The sequence below is a fragment of the Embiotoca jacksoni genome, unplaced genomic scaffold (genome assembly GCF_022577435.1).
Source record: "Embiotoca jacksoni isolate LCO1_2020_lvr unplaced genomic scaffold, fEmbJac1.0.p SCAF_59, whole genome shotgun sequence".
Taxonomy (NCBI): Eukaryota; Metazoa; Chordata; class Actinopteri; family Embiotocidae; genus Embiotoca; species Embiotoca jacksoni.
In genome coordinates this window covers 1,718,766-1,746,622 of record NW_027185413.1, presented here as the reverse complement: position 1 = coordinate 1,746,622, position 27,857 = coordinate 1,718,766, and the positions used below count along the sequence as shown (strand labels likewise).

Genomic DNA, 27,857 nt, shown 5'->3' with positions numbered 1-27,857 from the left:
AGGCTGTGAATACTTATGTACGTGTTATATTTTCGTTCTTTATTTTTAATAGATTTGCAAAAATTTTAAACAAACTATTTTCACTTTGTCATTATGGGATATTGCGTGTAGAATTTTGAGGGAAAAAAATTAATTTAATCCATTTTGGAATAAGGCTGTAACATAACAAAATGTGTAAAAAGTGAAGCGCTGTGAATACTTTCCGGATGCACTGTATAGAAGCAACAAAAGGGTGAAACATCCAAGGGGGGTGAATACTTTTTATAGGCATTGTACAGGCAGTCGTAAGGGTTCATTGATTGCCGGTCTAAATGGGGTCCTCTACCAAGGGTGCCTGATGTACTTAAGTTATTGTGTAAGAATGAATCAAGATATACTGAGGGCGCGGCATTGGGCTGGGCGATACTTATTACTTATAAGAACTTACAAGAAAAGTATTTGGTCTACTAAATGAAGAGGAGATTATCTTTAGTATGGTAGCCCAAACACTGGCAGGTGACCAGGAGAGAAATAAGATAATGATTGACACTTCAGTGCAAAAAAAAAAAAAGCTGCAATTCCAGTGCTACATAGCCTTATCAGGAATGTCTTTGACTTCTTGATACTGCTCCTTGTTGGGGCAAACCATTCATGCTACATCTTGGGTTTTTTCAGGACAGTCTGACCACTGTCCAGGCTGTCCAGATCTTTCATCATTTAATTTGATAATACTTCAATTTTTTTTATATATTAGCCTTTCTATCAAGGAAAACAAAAAAAAACAAAAAAAATTCTCTTATGAAATTGAATTTCACCATAAAATATTGTCAGTAGAGATATCTTTTTATTATTGTGTAGAGGAGATTGTCCAGAACCTGGAGATATCTGAACCATGTTTGTGGGACAGTGTGTGTGACTCTGCAATTTGATTAAAAAAAAAAAAAAAATGTGCTTAGTGGCTGGTGGAAAATAAATGGCCAGGGACCCAAACCAGGGACTCGCAGCGCTTCGTGCAGAGTGTAACGACGTTTCATGGGATGTACATCTCTCTGGGATGAATACTCGCCTGTTCAGCCAAGAGGAAGTGTAAAGTGGAGTGAATTTGAACGCATCGGGTTGTAGGGTTGGGGTACCAGGAGAGATAGGTAACCTAGTAAAAGAGTCCTTTCAGGATATCAGGATGTGTTTCACCACAGCTGATGTGACCACAGCACAAGATAGGACAGGCTGCACCTCGCCACAATTATAGAGCATATACGTCGTGACATTAGTGACCACAACTGCAGCTTGTGGGAGGTGATTGTGAAGGAAACTGAAGGAGAATTTGAAGCGAGCTAAATTAAGGATTAAGACGTCACGCAGCATCTCGTTGGTGAAAAGGAAAGTTAAAAAGAGTGGAAGGTGAGGAAGAAATTCCCTCCGTCCTTTTAAGAGATATTACTGAAAGTTTCGAAAGAATAGAGAAGTCAGGACTTCCGGGAAAGCTTAAGGGAAGTGTTGGGCTTCCCAAAACTTTGGTTTCCCCAAAATGGGTACCAAGACATACCGTGTGTCTTTCGCCACAGAACCTCCAGCAGCGGGTGGGTGAGGGAACCTGTCCATTATGTTCAGCAGTATAAGCATTCTGCACGTTACATAAATATTTTAGATATATTATTTTTATTTATATTTTAAAATTAGAGAACTATAGGCTAAAAGTTACAGAAGAATCATAAAAGTGACCCTAGCTTTACAAAACAGACAATCTGTGAGTCATATTGAATTAAAAAGGCTAAATCTGGCGTCAAAATAAGGGGTTTGAATGATTTTTGGGCCTTGTCCATTTGCAGACAGAGATTTGTCCAGAATCTTTTCTTTTAATGATTTTAGGTACTGTAGATGATGAAATCCCCTAATTCTTTGAAGTTTGTGTGGAGGAACATTATTCTTAAATTTTTTGCACTCTTTGCCCAGTGTTTCAGAGAGGTGAACCTGTCCCCATCTTCACTGCTGAGACTGCCTCTCTGAAATGCTCTTTTTATACACAATAATATTACTGATCTGTTGCCAATTAACCTAATTAGTCGTGAGATCTTCCACCAGGTGTTTTTTTAAGCATTACCCAACTTTTTCAGTCTTTAGTTGCCCCCGTCCCAACTTTTCTGAGACATGTTGCTGGTATCAAATTCAAAATGAGCAGATCTTTTTCATAAAATGATAAACATTTCTCCATTTCAAAGTTTGATATGTTGTGTTTGGTCCATTTTGATTTAGTCCAGGCTCTCTCCAGGGGTTTGGTTCCAAAACTAGTGCTGTGCATGGAGGGGGAGTCCTACCCGATCCAGTTGGTAACCACACTTCCTCCTCTGACACAAACTCAAGCTCCTTCTTCATTAGAAAGGTCACATTCCACGTCTGTAGAGCTAGTCTATGTTGGTATGTTGTGCGAAGGCCTCGCCAGGAGATGAACACCAGTCAGTTCCTCTCCCAGGTGGCTGTTATAAATCGTCGAGCCATTGTCAAGTTCTGGTGGGCCAGAACCACTGTGGCCTCGGTTTCTGGTTCTTAGCTAACAGAAGTGGCTCCAGCCTGCGACTGCTGCAGCCTATCAGCCTGAAGTGTTTACTTTTTTTATTTTAATTTTTTTATCCCAACCCAACAATTTCTCTGCACATCATATTATAAATTCAAGGTCAGAGTGCGAGAATAATTAACTGTCCATTAACCCGACCCAAGATTGATCAACCAGGCAAAAATCAGCAACGCCCTTGTGTTCCATGTCGAACACGGATTCAGGTTTATTGTCCAAACAAAACAAACAAAAAAAATGCAGTATATAGGTTCCACACACACAAAGCTAATCAGATGGGTACCAAATGACAAAGAGTGATGCTGAGACTTACAACTCCGATCCACCGAAACGTGTCACTTTCTCGTTGCGACAGCAAAGAACAGAACACTTTTCATCCCTTGGGTTACACGAGTCCGCTGCTCGGACACGCTGAGTTGGCACATTAACAGGCAGAACAAAAACTCAACATCATTAAGCCATAGTAAGTTCACTCTTGACCAAACAATTCTCAGATAAAATATTCATAACTCAAAAGTCTACGTCATACATTGGTGCACTCAAACGAACGGAGTCATCTTCATAACAACTGAAACTCATTGGCAAAAAAAGAATGTTTTTTTCTTTAATAAACTGCTGATGAGAACACGAGGTCAAATTGAAAGCTGAGAAAAATGGCTGTTATTATTGCCGTAAAATTAAAAGTAAAAAATGTGTGTTTACTGGAGCCCAAGTTGAGATATTTATTTTTTTCCACCAATAATTTAAAACTTTAAGAGATTCTGATTACTTTAACAAATTTTTGGATAAATATGACCAAAAAATATTTTATCACTTTCAAGATGAAAATTTAGTGACAAATGTGTCCACTGATTTAGTGGTTGTAAACTGGATACTGTTGAATTGCAAAACAAACTAAAAGTCTATTGAAACACGATTCTGTCAGTAAAAATCTAATGTCGCTTTTTTTTCCTCATTATTTAGACTTCTATCTCGCATCTCTTTTTTAAGATTATGATGTTGACTTCCCATGAACTTCTGTTTTTATTGTAGTGAATATTAATCTAGGAATGTGACAAGATTGTGCTCTGATCATTCAGGCACCTCCTACAGTAGTTTATCATTGCAACAGGTTTTATGACTATAAGATCAAATAAATGCTTTACATCAGAAATGCACTGCAAAATATCAAATGTGATGGATGACAGAAAGGTTCCCAGATTCACCTGATTGAGCCTCATATGCTGATGCACTACTACACTCATCAATTGATTTATTCATGATAAGCATCCACGCTCCCTAGTGGCCATCAGCAGCAGCCAAAACAACAAAAATGCATGTTTATCCTTTCAAACTGGTGCATTCAGAAAGGTGAGTAAGCATCATGTTTGAAACAACAGGAAATGTCGCCGTGATGGTTGATGTTTATAGATCTGCTGCAGAAGAACATAAGGTGATTAAAAAGGTTGGAACATTTATGATTACAGACATATTTTGGCTTCACATTCACTCATTCTCGCTCTCAAAACTGTAATTTTCACAAATTCTCATGGTTCTATTCTTGTGAAAAAATTCCAAACCATTTGCTTTCTGTCTGTGATGTTAGACAAATATCATGTTTCCACAAACTATTATTTTTAAAACAGACGTGATTATTGAATACTGTTAATGGTCAAACTGTCTACAGCGCTGAAAAAAATACCCTCCCCACTCAACCCTTTCCTCCAATTCCACACACTGCTTCCTGACCATATTACAAAAGACATTTACAAAAGAATGAGCCATTAAGAGCAGCGACACATATTAGACAGTTTGTTTCTACAGGCAACCATTCACGAAAAGAGCTACGAGATTCTCCATCAGAAGTCAGGGATTCAAAATGACAGGTTATTCTGCCGCCCCCCCCCCCAAAATACAATATGCAGACTCTTCTTTGAAATATTACAGACACATGGAAAAAAAAAAAAAAAGTGTCTTCTTTCAATCTTGTAACTTCACAGTACTATTTACTGTACAAGCAATCGGACATGTGCACACACTGCCCGCTGCCGGTCGATTCAACGTCCTCGGTGTGAATGCACCTTGTAGAATTCAACATAGTGTTAACAGGTACTTCTTTAGCCCCCCCCCCCCCCCCCCCCCAAAAAAAAAAAACAACAACCAAAAAACAACCTACGTTACAACTGTGCAGAGCATGGTCCAATAAAATCTTGGTTGAAATCCGTGTCAATTTAGACAAAAAATTATGAAAGAATTGTTTATTTTAAAGAGGCAGACTTTGAATTTCATAGGCAGCTCAATGCCAACTGTGAAATCTAACCATCATTGATTACTCAATATATCTGAATATATGTGATTTGATCTATTTTAGGAATTTTCCAACTTCAACAAAAACTTAAAGGTTTTCAAAGCCCAATATTCAACAACATTATGCAAGTTATTCATAAGTTAATTTTTAAGATCTGATAAGTTGAATTGATTCTTAACTAAAGTTGCTTCAATTAAAAAGGTCAAATTCTGACACCAAAATGTAGGTTAAACTACACTTTAAGGCTACCAAGGACAATCAGTGGAGACTGAATCCGTCTGATTCCAGTCATGTGATCCAAGAAAGACACGTGCATATGAGCAACTAAAGTAGCCCAACTTCAAATGTCCTGAACATTTCAAAGACAGAAATTCAAACTACATACATGGAAATTTTAAATAGATTGTTCTAAAAGCAAAATATTTCAATGCTACATATTCAGTCCGTACAATAATAATTATGGCCTTTCTTTTCTTGTGTGGCCACAACATACACCTAAGCCTTTTGTATGGCATGGAGTCAAGCAAAGAAAGCGTAAAAATATATATATATATAAAAAAAAGGTAGATTTGCTTCTTCAACAAAGACGGGCTGGACGAATGTATTAGTGCCCCCCAAACAAATTAAGAGATAATTAGACTATAGTGATATTTCAATTAGCATCCCACGTTTTTAATATGGTGATTAGCAGCCATGTTGACACAGAGCCTAATATTCTGATTAAAAAACAGTTTAAAAGCTGAATCAGAATATTAATGGCATGTATAAAAACTTCAATAAGAATAAACTGGCTGTTTTTCTGTCTTGCAGAGCGATAGTGTAAACCTTTTCATAAACTGAATTTAAAAAAAAAAAAGTTTAAATGTACAATTGTTTATAGCAACAACTTTCTGGCGCTCTTGACATCCGTCTTGATGTAAATGAGGGTCGGACAAACGTTTCTCCTCCACTTAAAAAAAAAAAGGCTGATCATTCTTTGTCATTTGGCCTACTTTAATGGAAAGAAGTAGTTACACTGCTGTTTGGTGTCATTGTGTGCACCACGCTGAACATTGACCAGGTAAAAAAAAAAGGACAGAGTTGCCCGAGGAGACCAGAAAGAAAATCATAGAGAAGTACATTAAAGTTCAAGGCGTTGACAGATTGATGTTCTTGTGACTACAGTTCCAGATACCAGTACAAAGTACTAAATATTAGGCTAAATAGTTTATGCACAATCCCTTTTTTCAGTGCCATTTGTACTTGTTTTGTCTTTAAAAATGTTCTGTTGAATCAAAAATCAAAAGCAAAGTCAGGCTTTGTATTTAGTATGGACCGAACAATGATTGGATAGCGATTACCTTTGTAAATTTCAAGTTATTTCAGAGAAAGTTGTTATTTTTTCTTTTGGTGGACTAACAAATTTGTTTACATCTGGATGTGGATAAGTCCAAGAACATTTCACCGCTGTGTCTGCCAGAGTTTTCTTAAACATCTTGTATTATTTTGTGTTATTTTGTAGACATGGGTTTTAGCAGAATTTTGCATTTCAACAATATGCTCCACCTAAATTTCAGACAATTTGGACGCAGCCGGTCTACGTCTCTAAAGCAAAAAAAGACTTGTCACTCGGTACGATTTAGAACCATTGTTTCAGACAACCAAACATTTAAATATGTCTCTTCAACAGTTTGGGACAGACCAAAAGCTCATATTGTAAAGGGGCCTCTGCTGAAGACAAATACAGACCAACACATTTTTTTTTTAACCTGGAAAAGAGCTAAGTCAGACAGATGGACCCCGGTTTTTGGAGAGAATCTACAGTTGCAGTTGTTGGCTGCTCTATTGATCTGCTACCTTCTACTGAGAAAAACATAGAAAGAGACACAGAGAAAGATACAGAGAATATAAAACAAGGTTTTTCTTTTTACACGAGTCCTTTAGAGGGTTTAAACAACCCCCCTTCTCCTGCACACAGACTTCCTCTTCTCTTGTTTCTTTGTGCGCAGGGTGTAGCCAAGTCCATCTGTTTACTTCCTACTGGTAAATGTGTGCGTGTGCGCGTGCGTACGTGTGTGTGTGTGTGTGTGTGTGTGTGTGTGTGTGTGTGTGTGTGTTTTTTTATGCGTCTACTTGTGTTCTTTAGTAGGAGCAAAGTAGAGCTCCATGGGTTTGTTGACCTTCCAGTACTTTTCGCTGACCAGCTCCAGGGAGAAGGAGCCGTTTAGAACCTGCAATAGAGTTCAACAGTTAAAACGTGCTACTCTGATCCAGCAGTGTGTCGCTTCCCATTAATAACCATCAACACCTGACGTTCCACTCGTGAAAGCATTTCTTTCTGAAGGGAGAAGCAGCAAAATGATAAAACTGTCCTGTGGTAGGACAAATCAAAATCTGACTTTTTTTGGGTGGGAAATTATGGACACCATGTTCTCCGGGCTAAAAAGGAGAGGGACCATCCAGCTTGCTATAAGTGCACAGTTGATATGTGGGTGCATTAGTGCACATGGCATGGGTAGCTAGCACCTGCGGAAAGGCACCATCAATGCTGAACGATATATACTGGTTTTGGAGAAACACATGCTGTCATCCAGACAATGTTTTTATTTTTTTTTTTTCCTGGGAAGACTTTGCTTATTTCAGCGCAAAAATGCCTCACTGCATTCTGCACACCTTACAGTAGCATGGCTCCATAACAAAAGAGTCCAGGTGCTTAACTGGCCCACCTGCCGTCCAGGCCCGTCACCCATTAAAACATTTGGTGCATTAGGAAAGGAAAAATATGACAAAGGAGACCACGAACTGTTTTCATCTCATTTCCTATATTAAAGTGTCTGATCAAACGAATTCCCAATCGGTTTTCATTCTTTCAAGTGTCATTGTAACTATTAAAAACAATAATAATAATAATTGTGTCAGGAGTCTGGGTTTTTCCTCTGTTTTGCCCCCGATCACCTCTCCTCCTGTGTCCCCTCAGTCCCCTGTCTGCTTGTCTGTGGCCACGCCCCTCACCAGTCCCAGCAGATGCAGCCACTCACCCCTGATCACCACCTGCAGGTGTGCTGCATCTCCCTGATCACCTCCCCGGACTATGTGTACCCTGCCCCTGCACTCCTCTGGTTGTCGGTTCATTTTGTTAGTCACCCGTCCGTCCTCCGTCTGTTCTCCGTACGTCCTGTTCCTGTTCCCGTTCCTCCGGCTTCTGTTCCTCCTGCGGAGCTCCCTGTCAAAGTCACCAGTCGGTGGAGTTGCCCTCCCGACTCGGAGGATTATTGACGCCGTTCCTTCCACTGGTCTGCCGGCTGCCCTGCCAGCCGTGTCTCCCCGGATCTGTCGGTCGAGTTGCCCTCCCGACTGGAAGCAAGTGGACACGATAGGTGCCACCTTTTGGTTTGTTTGTTTTGGTTTATTGCAATAAAGACTGTATTTTGGAACTGATACCTAAGTCTGTGAGTTTGCATTTGGGTCCTGGTAAACTCCACCTCTTGACAGAATGAACCGACCAAGGAAGGACCCAGCGGCCACAGACTCGAGTCCAAGGTACATGACTTTGTTTCAATATTTTGCCAGTCAGGCCCGCCGGAATGATCCTGTTTCCACTGAACCCAGGACTGGGTTCGAGGGAACCCGCCTGGCCTTCTGGGACCCCCCCAGAAGGAGGCGGCGATGCCAGGGTCACCGGCCATCTGGCCCTGCTACGCCCTTGGTCTCTGGACGTGTAGCCGTCAGTCACCACGAGCGAGCCTACAGCCCAGTCAGTCACCACTACGGACTCTCTACCCCTGCAGCGCCGGCGAGCGATCCAGACACCATTTGGGACGAGGAGTTGGTCCACAGGATCATGCAGGCCCTGCCTCCAGCTGCGGCCAATGATCCAGATGCCATCCGGGCCCGGGCGTTGGCCCGCAAGGGCCTGCAGCGTGGCCTACGCGGCAGTAACGCTGCTCCTCCGTTTCCTGTCGTTGGACGGGTCGTCGACGTCCTGTCTCCAGCTCCGTCCTCCGGCGCGGTCGACGCCCCTACTCCAGCTCCTGCTGCCTCTGGGTGGGTTGATGCCCCTCCTCCTGGTCCGGTCTCTGGCGCGGCCGACGTCCCGCCTCCGACTCCATCCTCCGGCGCGGAGGTCTGTGGCCACGCCCCTCACCAGTCCCAGCAGATGCAGCCACTCACCCCTGATCTCCCTGATCACCTCTCCAGACTATATGTACCCTGCCCCTGCACTCCTCTGGTTGTCAGTTCATTTTGTTAGTCACCCGTTCGTCCTCCGTCGTTCCTGTTCCCGTTCCTCTGGCTTCTGTTCCTCCTGCAGAGCTCCCTGTCAAAGTCACCAGTCGGTGGAGTTGCCCTCCCGACTCGGAGGATTATTGACGCCGTTCCTTCCGCTGGTCTGCCGGCTGCCCTGCCAGCCATGTCTCCCTGGATCTGTCGGTCGAGTTGCCCTCCCGACTGGAAGCAAGTGGACACGATAGGTGCCACCTTTTGGTTTGTTTTGGTTTATTGCAATAAAGACTGTATTTTGGAACTGATACCTAAGTCTGTGAGCTTGCATTTGGGTCCTTGTAAACACCACCATGACAAATTGTAAATAACCCAATACTGGATTATTTTCAGAAATGGTTAACATTCTTCAAAAAACACTCATACAATTATAACCTTATTTCAAGAATTGCATGTTAATGAGAATCTTGATGCCTAATTTCACCTCGACTTTCTTCACATATTCAGAACATGCATTTTATCCTGGAGTAGAAGTGGTCAAATGAAACACAGTGCAACTAACCAAAACACTGCTAACCTGCTATTACTATTGCTAGCATACTTGCAGTTTCTCAGATTTTTTTTTTTAACTAGAAAATTGAGTTCCTTAATTTTCACTGAAAACTGGCAAAAATCAGTGCTTAAACTGTTTAATAAAATGACAATAGATATAATTTACTAACTCTAAAATATAAAGTTAGTAAGCTCTTGGTTTCATTGTCATGAAATATTTTATATAAATATGGTAGGCTGTGTGGACATACTGCAGAGTACGCAGCAAAAAATGGTGCTTTCTGTTAAAGTCTGAAAATCTGCAGCAAATGTAGGATGAGGGATGTGCATGATTGTCATGTCTCTTCGTATGCATGTACTCACAGTGAACTGGTTTCCAGCAGTAGGTATGTAGATTGTGTATTGTTTCTCTGAAGCTGCTTCCACATTCACAGGACTGGCCTCTGCATTTCTTCTTAGTTCCTCCAGAGCCAGTCGGACAGCCAAGTATTTAGACAGGTGATCCACCGTAGCATTTCCGGATGTCTTAATGTAGCGCGGGACAAACTCCACACTGCAATGACACCAGTCGGAAATGAGCAGATTGAAAAATGCACAGGAACCGGATGCGGAGGCAGTACTGTATTTTCTCAGCTCTGTGGTCAAAGTTTTGACAAATATTCAGTCTGGTTTGCAATTTCTATTTAAAAAATATATTCAGGAAAAGTTAGGCGGAAGAAATGAAAAATATGAACGTAGAACTAGTATTTAGGGTCTTGAATTACTGACGGTTTACGCGTGTAAAAGCGCGGGCAAACTTAACAGCACCAATAAAAATAAAAAATGTCCAAACTGATCTAATAGCGATGTGCAGTGAGGACCGCGTCTTTCAAATCTGCAATTTAACACAAGGTGTTTGCCTGAATGTAATATCGAGCGTTTCTACTTGAAACGTATAAAACATTTCCGAGATGTCAGAGGCACAATAAATTATTCAGACATATCGTCTGTCAAGAAATGCTATTTTTGAGTTATTGAATGAACTGACTGGTGATTTACAGCCAACAACAGGAGGAGCCACGTAATATCAGCAATGCCAAAACTTACTCCACAGTCATCTTATTTTGCCTCTGGGTCATTCCTGCGCACTGTAAGTGTCACTGCTGGGATATCACAGGTGTGTTGTCGCAAGTCCTGAATGCGGTGACCCCAATTTTACAGGAAGGCTACATAAGCACTGAATTAAAACCAAGTCACTTGCTCATCACAGAAAGAGCTGGACCTGCTGCGCAGTGTTTGTTAGAAGCATCTCATCCACCCGTTTTATTATAAGCCAAAGTTGTATTTTTCCAACTAATATTTTTCCATCTTCTCCTAATTTTAATCTATTGATCTTTTTGTTTTTCCCCACAGCATCAACTTTCTCGGTGATCATCTCCCATATAGTGTTTCTTCTTCTTATATTTCTATTTTATTGGCTATAGCTAAACAATGTGCACATTGGCCCCCTCCACTCGTACCACGGATCCAACGCAATCAAATTTCCTTTTCATTTTACGGTCTTTCTGTTATTTTCATGGCTGGAATCCCTTTAAAACACACAGACATCCTCATTTAAATAAAGCTAGTTGCACCCGATATCAATTACCTGACTGGTCTTAGTAAATCAATACAAATGTGAAAACTTTGGGAATAAATATGCAATTTCGTACCCTATATTTGAGCTCATCGTAAATCCGGCCTCCCGGTGTTGTAATTTAACACCCATTGTGACAATACAGTGAAGAGAGCTATGCTTGGATACCGTGCCGACTGTGCCGCCTACCTATTGTGACCATCGTCCTTCTCCATCAGGGTGGGATGTGGCCGAAACACCAACTCTATTTCGCTGGCCCCCCCGTCAATTACGGAGTCCCCGCCTCCATTCTCAGCAGCGTTATCCATGTCCAAACCACTGTCGTCACTCGTCTTTGTGCGCTTGATGCTCGGACCTGCCTCCTGGGGAACAACATTAAAACATATAATATGTATTTGTATGAAAGGCAACGCCCCACCTGGAAAATCTTAAAATGTCTGGTCCTGATTGTGATCATCACACCACCACATTTCAAAAGGTCACACCAGTCCACCGATTCTAAAGGGGGGAAAAAAAATGTCATCATGACACACCTGGTTGCTGTGGACGGAAGCGTTGCTACAGTGGGAGGAGTCGCCGTTGTCCTCCGCTCCGCTGCCGTTTTCCACCGTGTGTCGCTTACCACGCTGCAGTCTGACAAAACACATGCAAATCCAGTGTATTCAAGCAGTGATACTTGCGCGCGTGTGTGTGTGTGTGTGTGTGTGTGTGTGTGTGTGTGTGTGTGTGTGTGTGTGTGTGTGTGTGTGTGTGTGTGTGTGTGTTACCTGGTCATGGCCTGTATCTTTAGCCCCTCTTCTATGCTGTGGGACAGGGCTTGCTGGTTGTTGTGTTTGCTGATGCGGGCCAAAACTCTCTCTTGATGGGCTTCATACTCATCACGGCTGGGATAAATCTTACCTGAAATGGGATGGATACAGCATTTTTTTGCTACTGTAGAAAAACTCAATCATAAAACCCCACAAAGAAGTGTTTTTATGCAGCGCCTAGGCCAGATAAGTCCAAAGTCTGGCCCGGGGGCACAATCACGGCCCAAGATCAGATTTTATACGGCCCGCAGCTTCCGTCTTAACATGTAGTATTTATGGACGCCAGCACTGTCAAACAAAAGATGACTTTCTGAATGATCTTGTGTGAAAGACCAGAGCAAGTTTCATATGTTTTGAACTTAAATGTTAACAGACATTTCATTACCTATTTAAAATGAACCTGAGGTGAAGATATTCATCAGCTTCATGGAAGCAGCTTGTTCTTCATGTTATCCGAGATTGTGAAAGAAAGGCAGAATAGTTTTTTTTTTGTTGTTGATTTGTCACGCCTGAATGGTTTACACATTTGGTTACATGTTCATTTGAGGAAATGACAATTGTGGTATCATTGCAACTACATGTTTTATAGAACAGTGCATTTGTATGTAACTTTTATGGTTCAAAAAGTGTCAGGAGGGACCGTTGGTCCTTTGGGCATTTTCACATTATCAAATCTGGCACTCTCTGAAAAAGGTTTGGACACACCTGGCTTCAGCGGAATGAACAGGAAAAAAACTGTTGCTGTATTTTCTGTACAAGATAGCATTTGTTTTTTCTGGAGATAAGATTTGGGCACTAGTCCATTACATCTGAATGGTGAGATTTCCAAGTCTTAGTATTGTCTTTTTTGGAGTGTTGCGCTACGGCAGCCTTGGTGCTAATATGCGTTTTAAGTCAGTATACGGTGAATCAGTCAGTGCTGAGGGCGGATCAAACATCAGCTGCCCCTGAATGGCTTTCCAACATCTTTGAGACTAAAGTGAAGTGCAGAAACCTTTGGTTTTTCCACTTGCTGATTGTAAAATGACAGTCTTGCTTTGAACGCCTTAGGAGCACTGATCATATTAACAGCCCCTCCAGGAAATTGCGATCGCAACGCAATATTTACGAGAGCGTGACATTTTTTTTTAATTCCCTCGATTTTTCTGCAAAAAAATGTCGTCAGCAGAAGCTGTGCCTAAAGAATTAGGGCATAAAGTAAGTATTTTCAAACAAAACTCGCATTATTAACACAAATAATCAGCGCGGTTCTCCTCCTCTCATCTCATCACCAAAACAAACTCTGAGCACCGGAGGAAACTGGAACAAACCGAAAAACCGCAAGTGGCAGGGTTTGTGGAAAATGTGGCCTTCGCAATACAATTTTCTAAATGAAATGCTTGTTATCAATGAAAGTGATTACATATTACTGTATGCTACAGAAAATCTATACATACTTCAAGTTGTGAGAGACATCACTTTGTTTGTGAGCATCCAGCAGGTCTATGTGTTGAATGAAAATGAATTAAACGGCATCTAAAGCTCTTATTTTGACAGCTGATGTAGTTGTTGTTTCTATATGACAGTCACAGACTGTCTGTTCTGGAAACATACGCAGCTTTTTGTAGATTTTAGCTCCAAAGTTCAATAAATAAATAATTTTAAAAAGCTTAGAACTCAAATATTTCTGTGATGTGCAGCATGATTATTATCACGGGAAGTGATTACATATTTATTCCTTTATTTTAGTGCTTAAATATTTTTTTTAAGTAATAATTTTCTTTCTCAAATCAGCAATTTTGTCTAATACCTGCAATTTTACGCAAAAAAAACTCACTTTAAACTCCACAAATTACAACAACATTTTTGAGAAAACCGGCTGTAAAATCAAGCATTTTTGATCGCAACATTGCAAAAAAAAAAAAAAAACTCCTGGAGGGACTGTATTACATACGGTATATTTACCATGTCACTGTAGTTTCAAGTGATTCAGTTTCTCAGTTACAACTGCCAATCAAATGCAGTCAATAATCTCCGAAGCATGATGATGTATTAATGTATTTGTTTAATAGGTATGTTTTGCATTTACAAAAGAAAATGCATCAGCTTGTTAATGGTGTTTTGTATTTGCAAAAGACACTGATTATTTATGGTAAATCGTAGGGGTACTTGTAAAACGCGTTTTGTTTGTTAGGTTTTGGCAGTTCATTGACCATAATGTCTTGTGGTTACTTACTAATGAGCGCGTCAAAGTTTGGGTCTGGACGCAGCGACCTCTTGGACACCAGCTTCTTACGACAGGTAGGACACTCTTTGTTACTGCATGGAAAGAAAGGAGAAACAGACATTAAAATGGCATAATAAGCTCAACAAGCATTGAAATCGCATCAATATGAACTACTTTTATTCGTGCAAGACATTTCAAAAGCAATTTGTGTCAAACACCAAACTTCAAGCACCTCAAGTCAAAGCCGAAAATGCACAGATGAAACAATGTACTGCTGATCTACACAAACATTTTCTTGGGGTGTTATTTGACACCCTTTTTGAGGGTTTTTCAATTCAATTGTATTTACAACCCTGTTTCCAAAAAGGTTTGGATGTTGTGTAAAATGTAAATAAAAACACAATGCAATGATTTGTAAATCATGTAAACCCATATTGAATTGAAAATAGACCAAAGACAACATATCAAATGTTGAAACTGAGAAATGTTATTGTTTTTTTGGGGGGAAATGTGCTCATTCTGAATTTGATACCAGCAACATGTCTCCACAAAAGTTGGGACAGACTGAAAAAGTTGTGGAAAGCTAAAATAAACAAATAAACTGCTGGAACATCTCTCCGAGTTAACTAGAATTATTTCTTCATCTGGATCCTCTAGCTGTCTGTTAGATCCCATACCAACTAAACTTTTAAAGGAAGTCTTCCCTTTAATTAATACTTCCATATTAGATCAGATCAACCTATCTAATCCTCGTAACGTCTATGTACCGCAGGCTTTTAAAGTGGCTGTAATTAAACCTTTACTTAAAAAGTCGACTCTTGATCCAGCTGTTTTAGGAAACTGCAGACCAATTTCCAACCTGACGTTTATTTCTAAAATCCTTGAAAAAGTTGTTGCAAATCAACTTTTAGATCATTTACAAAGGAATGATCTGTTTGAAGATTTTCAGTCAGGCTTTAGAGTTCATCATAGCACAGAAACAGCTCTGGTGAAAGTTACTAACGACCTTTTATTAGCCTCAGATAATGGACTCGTCTCTGTACTTGTTCTTCTGGACCTCAGTGCTGCTTTTGATACGATTGATCATATGATCTTATTACAGAGATTAGAAGACATTACGAGGATTAAAGGAACTGCATTAGACTAGTTCAAATCCTACTTATCAGATAAATTCCAGTTTGTCCATGTCAACAATGAGTCTTCCAGACAAACAAGAGTTAGTTATGGAGTTCCACAAGGCTCAGTGTTAGGCCCAATACTTTTTACTTTGTACATGCTTCCATTAGGAGATGTCATCAGGAAGCACTGCATCAACTTCCATAGTTATGCAGATCACACTCAGCTATATCTTTCTATAAAACCAGATGAAACTAATCAGTTAGTAAAACGTGAAGCCTGTCTAAAAGACATAAAGGCCTGGATGATCAAAAACTTCCTGCTTCTAAATTCAGACAAAACGGAAGTTATTGTACTTGGTCCTAAACACCTCAGAAACTCTTTCTGTAATCACTTAGTTACTCTAGATGACGTTGTCTTGGCCTCCAGCAAAACTGTGAGGAACCTTGGGGTCCTATTTGATGAGGATTTGTCCTTTAACCACCATATAAAGCAAATCTCCAGAACTGCCTTCTTTCATCTACGTAATATTAATAAAATCAGGAAAATCCTTCCTCAGCGTGATGCAGAAAAACTTATTCATGCGTTTGTTACTTCTAGGCTAGATTATTGTAATTCCTTGCTGTTAGGATGTCCAAATTACTCATTAAAAACCTTGCAGCTGATCCAAAATGCTGCAGCAAGAGTACTGACGGGATTTAGCAAGCGAGATCATATTTCTCCAGTTTTAGCTTCTCTTCACTGGCTTTCTGTGAAATCAAGAATAGAATTTAAAATTCTCTTGATGATTTACAAAGCCCTACATGACCAGGCTCCATCATATCTTAAAGATCTTATAGAACCATATAATCCCAGCAGAGCACTTCACTCTCAGTACGCTGGTCTACTTGTGGTTCCTAGAGTTTACAGAAGTAGAATGGGAGGCAGAGCCTTTAGTTTTCAGGCTCCTCTCCTGTGGAACCAGCTCCCAGCTTGTGTTTGAGGGGCAGAAACCTTCTCTAGCTTTAAGATTAGACTCAAAACTTTCCTTTTTGATAAAGCTTATAGTTAAGGCTGGCTCAGGTAGACCTGAACCAACCCTTAGTTATGCTGTTATAGGCCGAGGCTGATGGGGGACCTCGTTACATGCTGAGCTTCTTTTCTTTCCTCCTACTCTTTAACTGACTCATACCTCACCATCCTTTTCTCTCTCATAGCTTTTTCTTATTGTCTGTTGTCTCTATTCAGTTCCCTTGCTCACGTAGTTTCTCTTCTTTCTTTTGCAGATGTCCCATCATGGAGCGGCATGTCTCTGCCCTGTGCTTGTCGTCTCCACCAACAGTTCTCCTCTTCTATCTCTATGCTGTCCTTTTCTCTCTATGCTCTCCTCTCACCCCAACCGGTCGAGGCAGATGGCCGTCCACCCCTGAGCCTGGTTCTGTCGGAGGTTTCTTCCTGTTAAGAGGGAGTTTTTCTTCCCTCTGTTGGAGGTTTTTCTCCCTTAAAGAGGTTTTTTTCCCTCCAAGCTTATGTGGAAATTGTTGAATTGTTGGGTTTCTCTGTATAATATTGTAAAGTCTTGCTGTAAGGACTTTAATGTGTTAAGTGCCATGAAATAACCTATGTTGTGATTTGGCACTATATAAATAAAGTTTAATTGAATTGAATCTCACAACCAATTAGGTTACCTGACAACAGATCAGTAACATGATGGGAGTATAAAAAGAGCATCGCAGAGAGGCAGACTCTGGGAAGGGCTTCACCACTCGGTTAAAGAATGTGTCCACAAATAGTGCAAAGATGAAGAATAACATTCCTCAACTTAATATCATTAGGAAAATTCAGAGAATCTGGAAAAATATTTGTACACAAGGGAAAGGGCCGAAAGTCAATTTTGACTGGCCGTGCAAAATTCTTCCGGCATTTTATTGTCCGAGAAGTCATACAACTTTTCAATCGTAGCTCCGTGCAACCTTGTAGAAGTTGGAAAGATCATGTTTGATTGCTGCTGCCTTTTGGTCTGGAAACTGTTGTAGAATAGCACTGGTGTCAATTCCAAAGAATGAATCTTTCCGTTGTTGTTTTGTCTGTAGAGTGAATATAGCAATATCTCATATAGTTCACAGACGATCACGTTCTCTCCCTCCAACAGCAACACATCACAGAAGATTGTTACACATTATTCATTTAGAAAATATCACGTAGGATCCACACTAAAAGTGTGCGTGCGCACAAAAATATTCCGATTCATAAAACACCTGCATGCAATGCTCCTTTTATTAAATCACAACCCATGTGGAAATGTGTGCAAGTAGTTCAGCGCCTTCAATGCGCCCACATTCAACCATAAATGGTCAATGATATATATATATAATAAAGCTTGACGCAAAATTAGCATGTGGTTCAGTGGTTCTTTGGTTAATCGTGCCAACGACAGGAAGGAAAACCCGGAAATGGAATTTTTCCGACAGAAATGGAGCTGCTTGTGGACGAGTGGGAGGATGTGAAGCTCGTGTTTGTTTACAGGTCATAGCTGTGGGGTCATAAACAAAAGAAAATGCTGCAAGTGGTAACGTTGTCGGCAGTGATCGAAGTCCGCGTTACGGCGGTGAGAAGGAACGTGTTGGTGAGACAGAGCGCATGAAATAATGAGCTGAATTAAATGTGAGATGTGAGATAGATTTGCTTCTATCATTTACAATTGAAAGTCACTAATGAAATAATTATAGATCACGAGCAAAAATTATCCCGGTGGTGAATGTTAATGATACAGTGAATGCTTGACCCAAATAAAATGTAATAAGACTGCAGGCTATCAGCTAGAGGAAACACCATGCTGAAAAGTCACTTAATATTTTGCGGAAATCATGTCCACTTTTAGGTCATTTTCTTTTAACTTGTAATCTGGAAGATTATGGCAGCGGATGACTCAACCCTATCCTGATCTTGCTTTCAAACCCAAATCTGGTCTCCAATGTTACAGACAGAGGAAAAAAGAAAGTTTTGCAGTGATGTGATCAGATGCATCTGTAGCCACTGTAAAAAGGTGCCTGTGTGTCTTTTCGTCATAAATGACGGGTGCCAGCTTACTGCCATAGTCTGCTGACCTGTAAGAATGCTAAACACTAGTTATTCATCTTGTGTGCCTGGCAGTTATCTTTGGGTTTCAGAAGGAATGCATGTGTAGATCGGCACATCTCTTTTGAAGCCATGTGCTTCTTGTAAAACTTACACGTACCGAGTCGATTTACACTGTATTCTTCTCCATGTGAAATTGAAAAAATAAGTTTGGCAAAAAGCTCTCTGAGAATCATTTTCCAATGGCTTCACTGAGTTATAAGTAGTTTCCCAGTCTTTGTTGTAGTTGCATCTCCTTTTCTTTAAGGTAGTTTTCCATCACATTCTGACAGAATTTGCATATCTTGTGACTTTCTTTACTCGCCATTTTCCACGTTGGCGCGCAGCGGTGACGGACGGACTTAACTAAGTGACCCACAAAAGATCTGTTTTACGACAATTCAAACAGGCCTACTTACTGATAGTCTGGATATTGTTTTATTGTTTTCACTTTTAACAAATACATATATTGACTTGTTATGAGCGCCGCAAGTCTATGGTGAATTGTTTTGATGGTTTCATAAAAACGACAAATGCATCACTTTGTTCATCTTGCTGCCTGAAATTGATAACATTAAATTGATAGAAACGGCATGCGCGAAACTACCTCATTCCATTGTATTGATATATGTATATTGTATATGTACTGTAGGAGTTATTTGTCGAAAATAATTGACTAAATATTCTGTAAGACCCTCGAGCTCCAGGTGATCTTTCTATCCGGCCCTGTTGCTACTGAAATTAAATAGCCTTGTTCTACCGCTCTGACAGTCACACTACTCAACTAGCTAATGTTTGCAAGTTTAAAAACTCACCCAGATCTCAAAGCTGTGATGATACAATCAGCGCAGAAGCGGTGCAGACATTCTTTTGTCGTCATTGTGTTCTTCAACATGTCCAGACAGATAGGGCACATGAGCTCGCTGTGCAAGGACCTGGGCGACACTGCTATTTCCAGTCCATCTGTTATAGCCTCCTGTGCCGATGTCAAACAGATCTGAGATGTTAGCATACAAACAAATACTGTACATCTCCACTTCAATCCCATGGAGTGGTACACAACGAGATAGGGTGGATCAGAAAGTTGTGAGATACTTTAACTGGCACAGAGCAGCTCTAACCTTCGTTATAGTTTTGTTGCTTGATCAAAATCAGCATCAGAGTTACACATGCTTTTTGAGCAGTGGTCCAAACAGCGGGTCTAATTGATTAATTGAGAAAGTAATCAACAGATTTATCAAAAATGAAAAGCTGTAATTTGCAGCACTAGTCCGGAGCATGCAGGGGCTACAGCGCCTCATAACTGGATAATTATGCATAATATGTCCCATATAGTGTGGGTTTTAAGGTTTGCTGCGACACATTGCATTTACAAATCTCACTTTTTTCTGTCTTGACAAACAATAAGGGCCTATAAAAGGATTTAAAAGTGAAATATCACAAACACGTGTCAGCATGACATGTCAATGTGACTGATACAAAACAACAACAAATCAAATTGATTTTAATAAGTCATTCATATGAATGAATTGTTATGGTATGATTGTTACCTGTGGAGTTCTCTGTAGCTCATACAGACTTAGTTCCCAGGTCTTGCTGAGAGGTTGAACCCCGTTGGTCTGAACTGTCTGAGTCATCACTGCAACACTGAAACACACAAAAAGGAAACGAGGAAATCAAGGATGTAATGACTACTACTTGTGGTAATTTGAGATTGCAAATAAACAGTAAACTGTACTATTCTGTCTTCACAGACAAATCACTTCATTATTTGTCTCTTACTTACAGTATATACACTCACACACGGATGGCAGCACTTAGCCTCTGAGCAACTGGGGTATAGTGTCTTCCAAAAGGAAGATTTAACATGTGTGCACAAGGGATGAACGATCTATGCTGCAATTAACAAGAACCCCTGTCCCGTTCCAAAAAAGTTGGGACTTGTGTAAGATGCCAATAAAAACAGAATGCAATGATTTGCAAAAGATGTAAACCAATATTTAATTGATATTAAAACAGAGACAACATATCAATTGCTGAAACTGAGAAATGTTATTGTTTCGTGAAAAAGATACGCCAATTTTGAATTTGATGGCAGCAACATTTTTCAAAAATCATACATAATATTATTTAAAGATTCAGAGAATCTGGAGCGAGGCCAAAAACCAATGATGGATGGCCCTCAGGCTGCACTGCATTAAAGACAGCGAAGAATCCTCAGCAGAAATCTCTGCATGGGCTCAGGAACACTTCCGAAAACCTTTGTCGTAAAAGGCGATGGTCAATGTATCCACAAATACAGGTTAAACCTCAACCATGCAAGAAGAACCCGTGTAAAAACTTGATCCAGAAACGTTGTAGCCTTCTCTGGACTCGAGCTCATTTAAACTGGACTGTGGCAAAGTGGAAAACTGTCCTGTGGTCTGACGAATCCAAATTTGCAATTCTTTTTGGAAATCTCGGACGCCACGTTCTTCAGGCTACAGAAAAGAGAGATCATCCAGCTTCCTATGAGCGCACACTTCAAAAGCCAGCATGAGAGATGGCATTTGTAGCTTGCACATCTGGAAGGGCACTATTAATTCTGAACAATATATACAAGTTTGACAAAAAAAAAAAAAAATGCAGGGAAGGCCATACTCATTTCAGCAAGACAATGCCAAACCGCATTCAGCACATGGCTCTATAATAAGAGAGTTCGGGTCCTAAACTGACCCAAACCTTTCACCGATTTAAAACATTTGACGCGTCATGAAGAAAAATTACGACAAAGAATACCCTGAAGTGTTCAGCAGCTGAAAGCCTATAATTGGCAAGAATGGTATAACATTTCACTTTCAAAACTCCAGCAACTGATCTCAATTGCCAAATGTTTACAGAGTGTTGTTAAAAGAAGAAGTGACGCAATACGGTGGTAAACATGCTGCTGTTCCAGATTTGTTTAAATGTGTTGCTGGCATCAAACATAAAATTAGCATATATTTAAAACAAAAATTAACATTTTACAATTTCTACATTTGTTCTATTTTCTATTTCATATTGTTGTACATGATTTGCAAATCATCCAAAAAAAAAAATATTTACATTTTACACAGCATTGAACAAGCTGCTCTACCTTTAGCTTTCGCTGAATTGATTTATGAACTTACTTATTACACAATGTGTGAATGTGGAACTAATGTTTACACTATTCTGTAAAGTTACCCTGTTGCAATTAATCAAATTTCAACTTTTTAAATTCGTATTTCAGTTGTCACTTTTCAGATCAACGTCATCTCAATTGCTTTGTCTACACTAAATATGTCTTTGATGAAAAGACAATGAAGAGCACGTTCTGTAGCCAAGACTTACTTAAACAAAATTACACGAGAGGGAGTGCTTTAACATCATTATTGGCACGACAGTGATGTGGTCAGGTCCGTAATTGAGGAAGCAGACTGATATTTCTAGTGGTGTGCTGTTATGCTGAGATCAGCACATTCTAAATGTTCAAATGACCAATCAAATCTCTGGCTCGGAACTACTTGTATAATCTATTTCTACAGCTGGTGATTGCAGATCAAAATGTTTTAGTTATTTTAAAACATGTTTGCATATTTACAGTAATACGCAATAACATGCATACCAGTGTTTCCCATACATATACTTGGCCGCACGGGTGAAATGACGGCCGCACAAGTATATTTTGCAACCCATTTCAGCATTTTTTTAAAATAATTTTTTTTAAATCTACAAAAAGAGGACGACACCCTCGATGCGAGATCTATGCATCAGAATTTCTAAGCCAAAAAGTAATAATAAAGAAATTGTTGAATCTTGTCACATCTTTATGTTATCTTTTTTTAGCAGTATCGATAAGAGTATCAATTAGCATTGGTACCGATTAGAGGTATTGCAAGTCCATTTCTTATTATTCAAAACATTCTGTTGGATCAAAAATCAAAATCAGTTATTTATTGCATATGGATTACAAAATGATGGTTTTTTTTTCATTTATTATTTCAGAAGAAATTGTAGATTTTTCTCTTTCACAGAAGGGTACCAACAAATCCATTCATGACTTTATCACACGTTAATTTCTTATTGTGTGACATAGCAGTCTTGAAATCATAAGCCATATTTTAAAAATGTTTCTTTTGGCTTGGATAAACCTTCATTTGAGCATAACTGCTGTGTTCGAAATGGACACGTGTTCCCTATATAGTCCACTACATAGTGCGTCAGGCATGTAGCGCTGTTGAAATCTCAACGGTAAATTTATTTCACTACACAGTAGACCAAAGTAACTCACAACGCATCATAAAAAGTAGTGCACAGCCAACGATTACCAACCAAAGCCCTGTATCATGCATTACACTGAAAGAAAAAAGGCAGGCGAAAGGAGCAGAGAGCAGTGTGAGCTGTACAATACAAGCCAATTGCCGGTTCATTTTTCAATTATATGTTGATCTGTTTGTTTTAACAGTTTCTTAGCTGTGAAATAAATTGTGACTTTGTATGCATGAATTAAGGGTTGTGCATTATGGCACATTTTGATTTGTCAGACCAGAGGACAGTTTTCCACTTCACCTCCATTTTAAATGAGCTCGGGCCCAGAGTGTTTCTGGATCATGTTTGTATGTGCATGGTTGAGTTTTAATCTGCATTTGTAGATGCAGCGATGAACTGTGTTCACGGGTAATGTTTTTTTTAGAATTTTGTCCCAGACAATGATTTCAATTAACGATTTGTGTGTATTTTTTAATGCAGTACTGCCTGACGGCCCGAAGATCACAACCATCCAATAATGGTTTCATCCTTGTCCCAAATTCTCAGTGTTCTCATCAACTTTAAATTGACAGTTCATGTTTAAATTGATATCTCTAGCACAATGTCTTAACATCCTGTTTCACTTGGTTATCCCATTTGATGAGCTGGGGGGAAGCAAGCGGTGGACCTGACGCAATCTGATTGGAAACCTGATGACACTACATCCCACCCACGATACCAGAAACTTGACTGCACCACAGACCTGTGAATCAAAGAGACACGCCCCCCAAAAATACAGCTTCTTTATGTTTTTTCAGGCTTATTTTCTAATTAATGACGGGACTATTTTCAGATGGACTGCCAGAAAACTAATAAGAAGGAGGGACTTTCGCTAACAACATTATAAGAACTTGCGGAAAATTACTTTATATTTCATGAGAGTAGTTGAGTTGGAGTCTATGGAGGTTTTTTGTGGAGCAAACAGTGTCAGACTGTTCCAACACCAACCTAAAATAATGTAGCACTGTATGTCATAGCACCGGACGCTTTTTTTTCCATCCCAAATTGTATTTAATCATTTTTGTGTATTTATTCATTGGTCTTATTTTTTCTTAAATTTTTTTTTTTTTTTATCTCTTATTTTTATTGTATACATATTATTATTTTTTTTTCATTATTGTGTGCTCACCTTTTTTCCTAACTGTGTTTCTATGCTGCTGTGACGACTAAATGTCCCCACTGGGATTAATAAAGTCTTATTTTATATCTCTATCTTATTAGATCCGATACCATGGTGCAAAACAAGACAAACATGCAAAGACGACTGAAGCCGTCAAAAAGTTTCTGTTTGCAAATCCTAAAAAATAAATGAAGTTAAAAAGCCATATGCAGTTAAAGCTATCATAAGTCTACCACAGCTGAGTTGACATTAGAGTGAAGCACAATAGATGCAGCCACTAATAAATAATCAATCTGTGGTAGTTTTCCGAGATAATTTCAATGAGTATTTTTGTTTGAAATGCCCCCCACCCCTCTAGCATCTGTAAAACATGTTTGGCTTGCTTGTAGCTGACACACACAGGAGATTGCCTCCATAGTAAACCCTGCTGCCCCTAAATGTGAAAGACAAGAGGTGAAAGTGGGAATGATCTAGACTAAACACGCTTACTGTATACTGAAGGCAAGCTGACATAAAAAAAAACAAAAAAACAACAACAGAGACATAGCACCTGGGATGTTTACATCACCACATTTTGCTAGCTACCTCTCTGTGCTGCAATCATCAAACCATGTCAACAAACAAACCCTGTGCGCTAATAGCTGGTGATAGTTGGATTTCGTAGAGATTTTCTAGCGAGCACAGGGCACAATGAAAGCACACTGACTTTTTATTTTTATTTAGTCCATGTTATTGGTACGAGCTTAGTCAACTGGGGTTCACAAACGAACCCCACGCACAGATTTCAGCGGAATCTACAGGGCTCGGCTAATGCTAACGGGCGAACAACAAGGGCTAGCTATCCTCCACACAACGCTAACACTACTAGCAAAATAAGCTCGCGATACTGAGCGTTTTAAGTATCCGACAGAAAACAAACTATGCACGCGCGTGGAGAACAGTTCACTCACCTCCGTTTAAATGGCACAGATAATGACACAAAGAGCTACTATCCAAATTATTGCGAGGGAGTCTTGATTGTAATTAGTAGCTGTGACAAGAGGAAAAAAAACAACAGATAAAGAGCAGAGCCGCCGGTCTCCTGAGGTGGACCGCGTGCCTTTTCCACTTTATTTAACCAATTCCGACCTCGAATTGGATCCACTAGAAATGCAAAGATTCAAGACATAAAAAGCTAAATCTTAATAGCTCGCATAAAATATTATTGTTTCTGTACTCACATTTTCAGTTGTGGGGACCAAACCGATCCAGCCAAGCGCGTTCAAAGCAATGGCAATATGGTGGATGCACATGGAGCAATGCAATCTGGGAAATGGAGGCTCTTTCATAGAGGGGGGGCCAGGGAGTCCTAATCAAAACGGTATTTCTGCACATCTCATTCTCCCAAAATACGTCCATCCAAATTATATTGAGAAAAAAACATCCGACCATTGGTTCCAGCAGTGAGCCATTGAAAGCAGGGAAGAAGTCAACTATATTATTATATTATAAACCCATTATTATTATTTTATTAAATTACATGTTTAATTCTATCTATCTAAATTGCGAGTTCCTTCCAAAAGTTTGCACATTTTTTTGCACCCTTTTTGCGGGTGATTTACTGAATAATTGCATCATTGAAATCAGGTGCAAATCGCTGTATTTAAATGAGGGGTTTGCGTGTGTTAAAGTGATTCCAGCAATGGAAAACAGAGCGACCGTAAAAGGAAAAGGAAATCTGATGCTATTGAAATTAAGAAATGTAAATATAACAAGAAGAAAACGCTATAAAGGAGATTATCAGCAGGGAAGTAAATACCGGGGGGAAAACAAAAAGGCGGAAAAAAAAAAGGCTTAATAATAAAACGTCGGCAAATAAAAGAGGAGGACGGTGGTTGAGATCCTCTAACAAACACCGATCAGCAGGTCCAGATCTTTCTTTGATGAACAGGTGACTTTTCATCCAGTGCCTCGCGAGTGCTCGTGAACCTTATGAAGCTACCTGTGAATTCTGCGGGACACTTTCAGGACCTGTGACAGCTCACCTGAATAACGGGACTGGTGGGATATCCAAGCTGCGATACGCTGGAATGATCCAAAGGCAGGACAATGCTGACTCGCAAGAAGTTATTTAATTGCTGGTATTTCGTAGCTCCTCCTTGTTGTTGGTTGTCAATCATCATTCAGTTCATTCAATAACTTAAGTATCATCGCTGGACAAACGATATGTCTGAATATTTTTCCCCGCTGATATCTAAAAAAAATTTCCACGGTTGTAAAACCACGTTCTCTACGTATTCTTTAGTTTCCTGCGTCTCCTTCTCGAAACAATAAGAGCAGCCGCCTCTCCAGATTTGCGCACCTGATTAATACGTTCCTTTCAGTCGTACTAAAATAAACACGCAATCACTTCTCCTATTTCTACCTTCAGGTAAATATCGTTGCGGGTGCTAAATTGTTCTATTTGCATTTCCCCTGCCAGTATTTTGCCCCTTCAAACAGAAACGCCCAATATTAAATATGCATGCAGGCAAACGCGCAAAATGGACAAAGTCTGTTAAATTGCACATTTGAAAAACGCAGTCCTCACTGCACGTCGTTAGTAAATCTGCTTGGACATTTTTTTTGGCGGGTGATGTGGAGTTTATGCAAAATGACCACAAGGAGGCGCAAAATGACCACAATGACATATGAAACAACATAGAGATAGACTAAAATCAAAACAAAAACATTGCAGAAGGATTTAAAAATATGCAAAATAACCACATCGAGGTGCAAAGGGATCAAAGAAAAATGGATGATGACAACCAAATTGCACAAAAGGATTCACATGGATTAATGTGAAAAACAAAACAAAATGCAAAACAACCCCAGATGCAAAACATTGTCTCATGTCCCTTTCAGTCTGGATGTCTTGCTCCTTTTTGTTGAAAGGGAGGGTCTTTTTCTAAAATATCGGTCTCATTATCTGACCCTACATGTCCAAATCCACAACAATTGTGGCTTTTACTCCAAACTGCCAAAAAGAAATAAAAAAACAACAACATAAGGGGGTAGTCCATTTCAGAAACACAAGGGAAATGACTTTTTCCTCCTTTTTTTGCTCACGTTGGGGTTTAAAAGGTAATTCAATTGTTTGTGTCGTTAATAGTTAAAAAAAAAAAAAAAAAAAAAAAAAAAAAAAAAAACTTTCACTGGGAAAAAAATAAAAGTACAAAATAAGTTCAGAAAACCTAACCTACACGTACATCATGTGGAGGTCAATAATTTAATCGCTGGAGAAGTGTCTCGTGAAGTGTGCGCGAGCGTGTATTGCGTGCCAGGGAGCGCGTGCGAGATTTAGAAGGCGTAGCTACATCAAAAGAGGGTCAAGATGGGAGGAGAAAGGGGGGACGAGAGAGAGGGGGAGGGGGAGGAAGAGGTAAAGAGGAGGGGAGGGGAAGTGTTGTCGGCCCATGACATGAATGAACCATGTTCGGTAACAGAGGCTTAGTTTTGCCGGTTTGTTCCTTTCTCCTGCTACACCTCCCGGTTTTCCCGCTAACGAACAACGGGCCCACTAAGGTAAATAACTGGCTCTATAGCCGTTTTTTTTCACCTCAATGTGTTGTATCCGTTTGCAGAGCGGCGTTAGGGGGGACTGAACAGTTCGCTCCAGCAGGGTGTAGTTAACTCCTCCAGTCTGTCACTTGATTCAGCCTTGCCTATCCTTCTAAGTTTTCAGAAATTCACAAGTGACGCCATTCTTCTTCTAGTTTATAATTAGGCCTGCTTTAGCTTAGTCTCTGATTTTAAATTGAAGTCTCTATAGCAATTCAGGAAGCGAACGACCATGCAACAAGCGCGTATGTGAACCCAAGATAACTGTTACCAAATGCGGGAATGTCACTGTGCCCCTCGGCGAACCTCCTTGAAAAGTAGTTTCTGTATTTAAGGCTGTAGTGGGAGGCTTGAATGCATGTTGAGTCCTGGACTGAACGGCAACGACTCTAAAAACTGCCGAGATGCGTTTATATTTGACGAT

General features: G+C 39.9%; 2 protein-coding genes across 4 annotated transcripts in view; one reads left to right on the top strand and one right to left on the bottom strand.

The window, feature by feature from the left end:
- Positions 1-2,726: 2,726 nt before the first annotated feature.
- On the bottom strand, positions 2,727-25,139 carry rnf2 (ring finger protein 2). Of its 3 annotated transcripts, XM_069173256.1 has the most exons (9): positions 25,075-25,139; positions 19,977-20,073; positions 19,242-19,402; positions 14,224-14,306; positions 11,967-12,099; positions 11,733-11,832; positions 11,389-11,561; positions 9,948-10,137; positions 2,727-7,045 (listed from the first exon to the last, which is right to left on the bottom strand). In XM_069173256.1, the coding sequence occupies exons 2-9, from the start codon at positions 20,061-20,063 to the stop codon at positions 6,944-6,946; spliced, it is 1,029 nt and encodes a 342-aa protein (XP_069029357.1). In that variant the 5' UTR covers positions 20,064-20,073; positions 25,075-25,139; the 3' UTR covers positions 2,727-6,943. The 3 variants fall into 3 exon arrangements, with proteins under 3 accessions (XP_069029357.1, XP_069029354.1, XP_069029356.1); XM_069173253.1 differs by having other exon boundaries at positions 6,953-10,137; XM_069173255.1 differs by lacking the exon at positions 25,075-25,139 and adding an exon at positions 24,805-25,039 and having other exon boundaries at positions 6,953-10,137.
- A 2,191-nt stretch (positions 25,140-27,330) lies between these two features.
- The window catches only part of LOC138212739 (ADAMTS-like protein 2), a 29,413-nt gene continuing 28,886 nt past the window's right edge, over positions 27,331-27,857 (top strand). The window contains exon 1 of the mRNA XM_069173257.1: positions 27,331-27,397. The gene's annotated coding sequence lies outside the window, so the exon portion shown is untranslated. The remainder of the gene's footprint in view (positions 27,398-27,857) is intronic.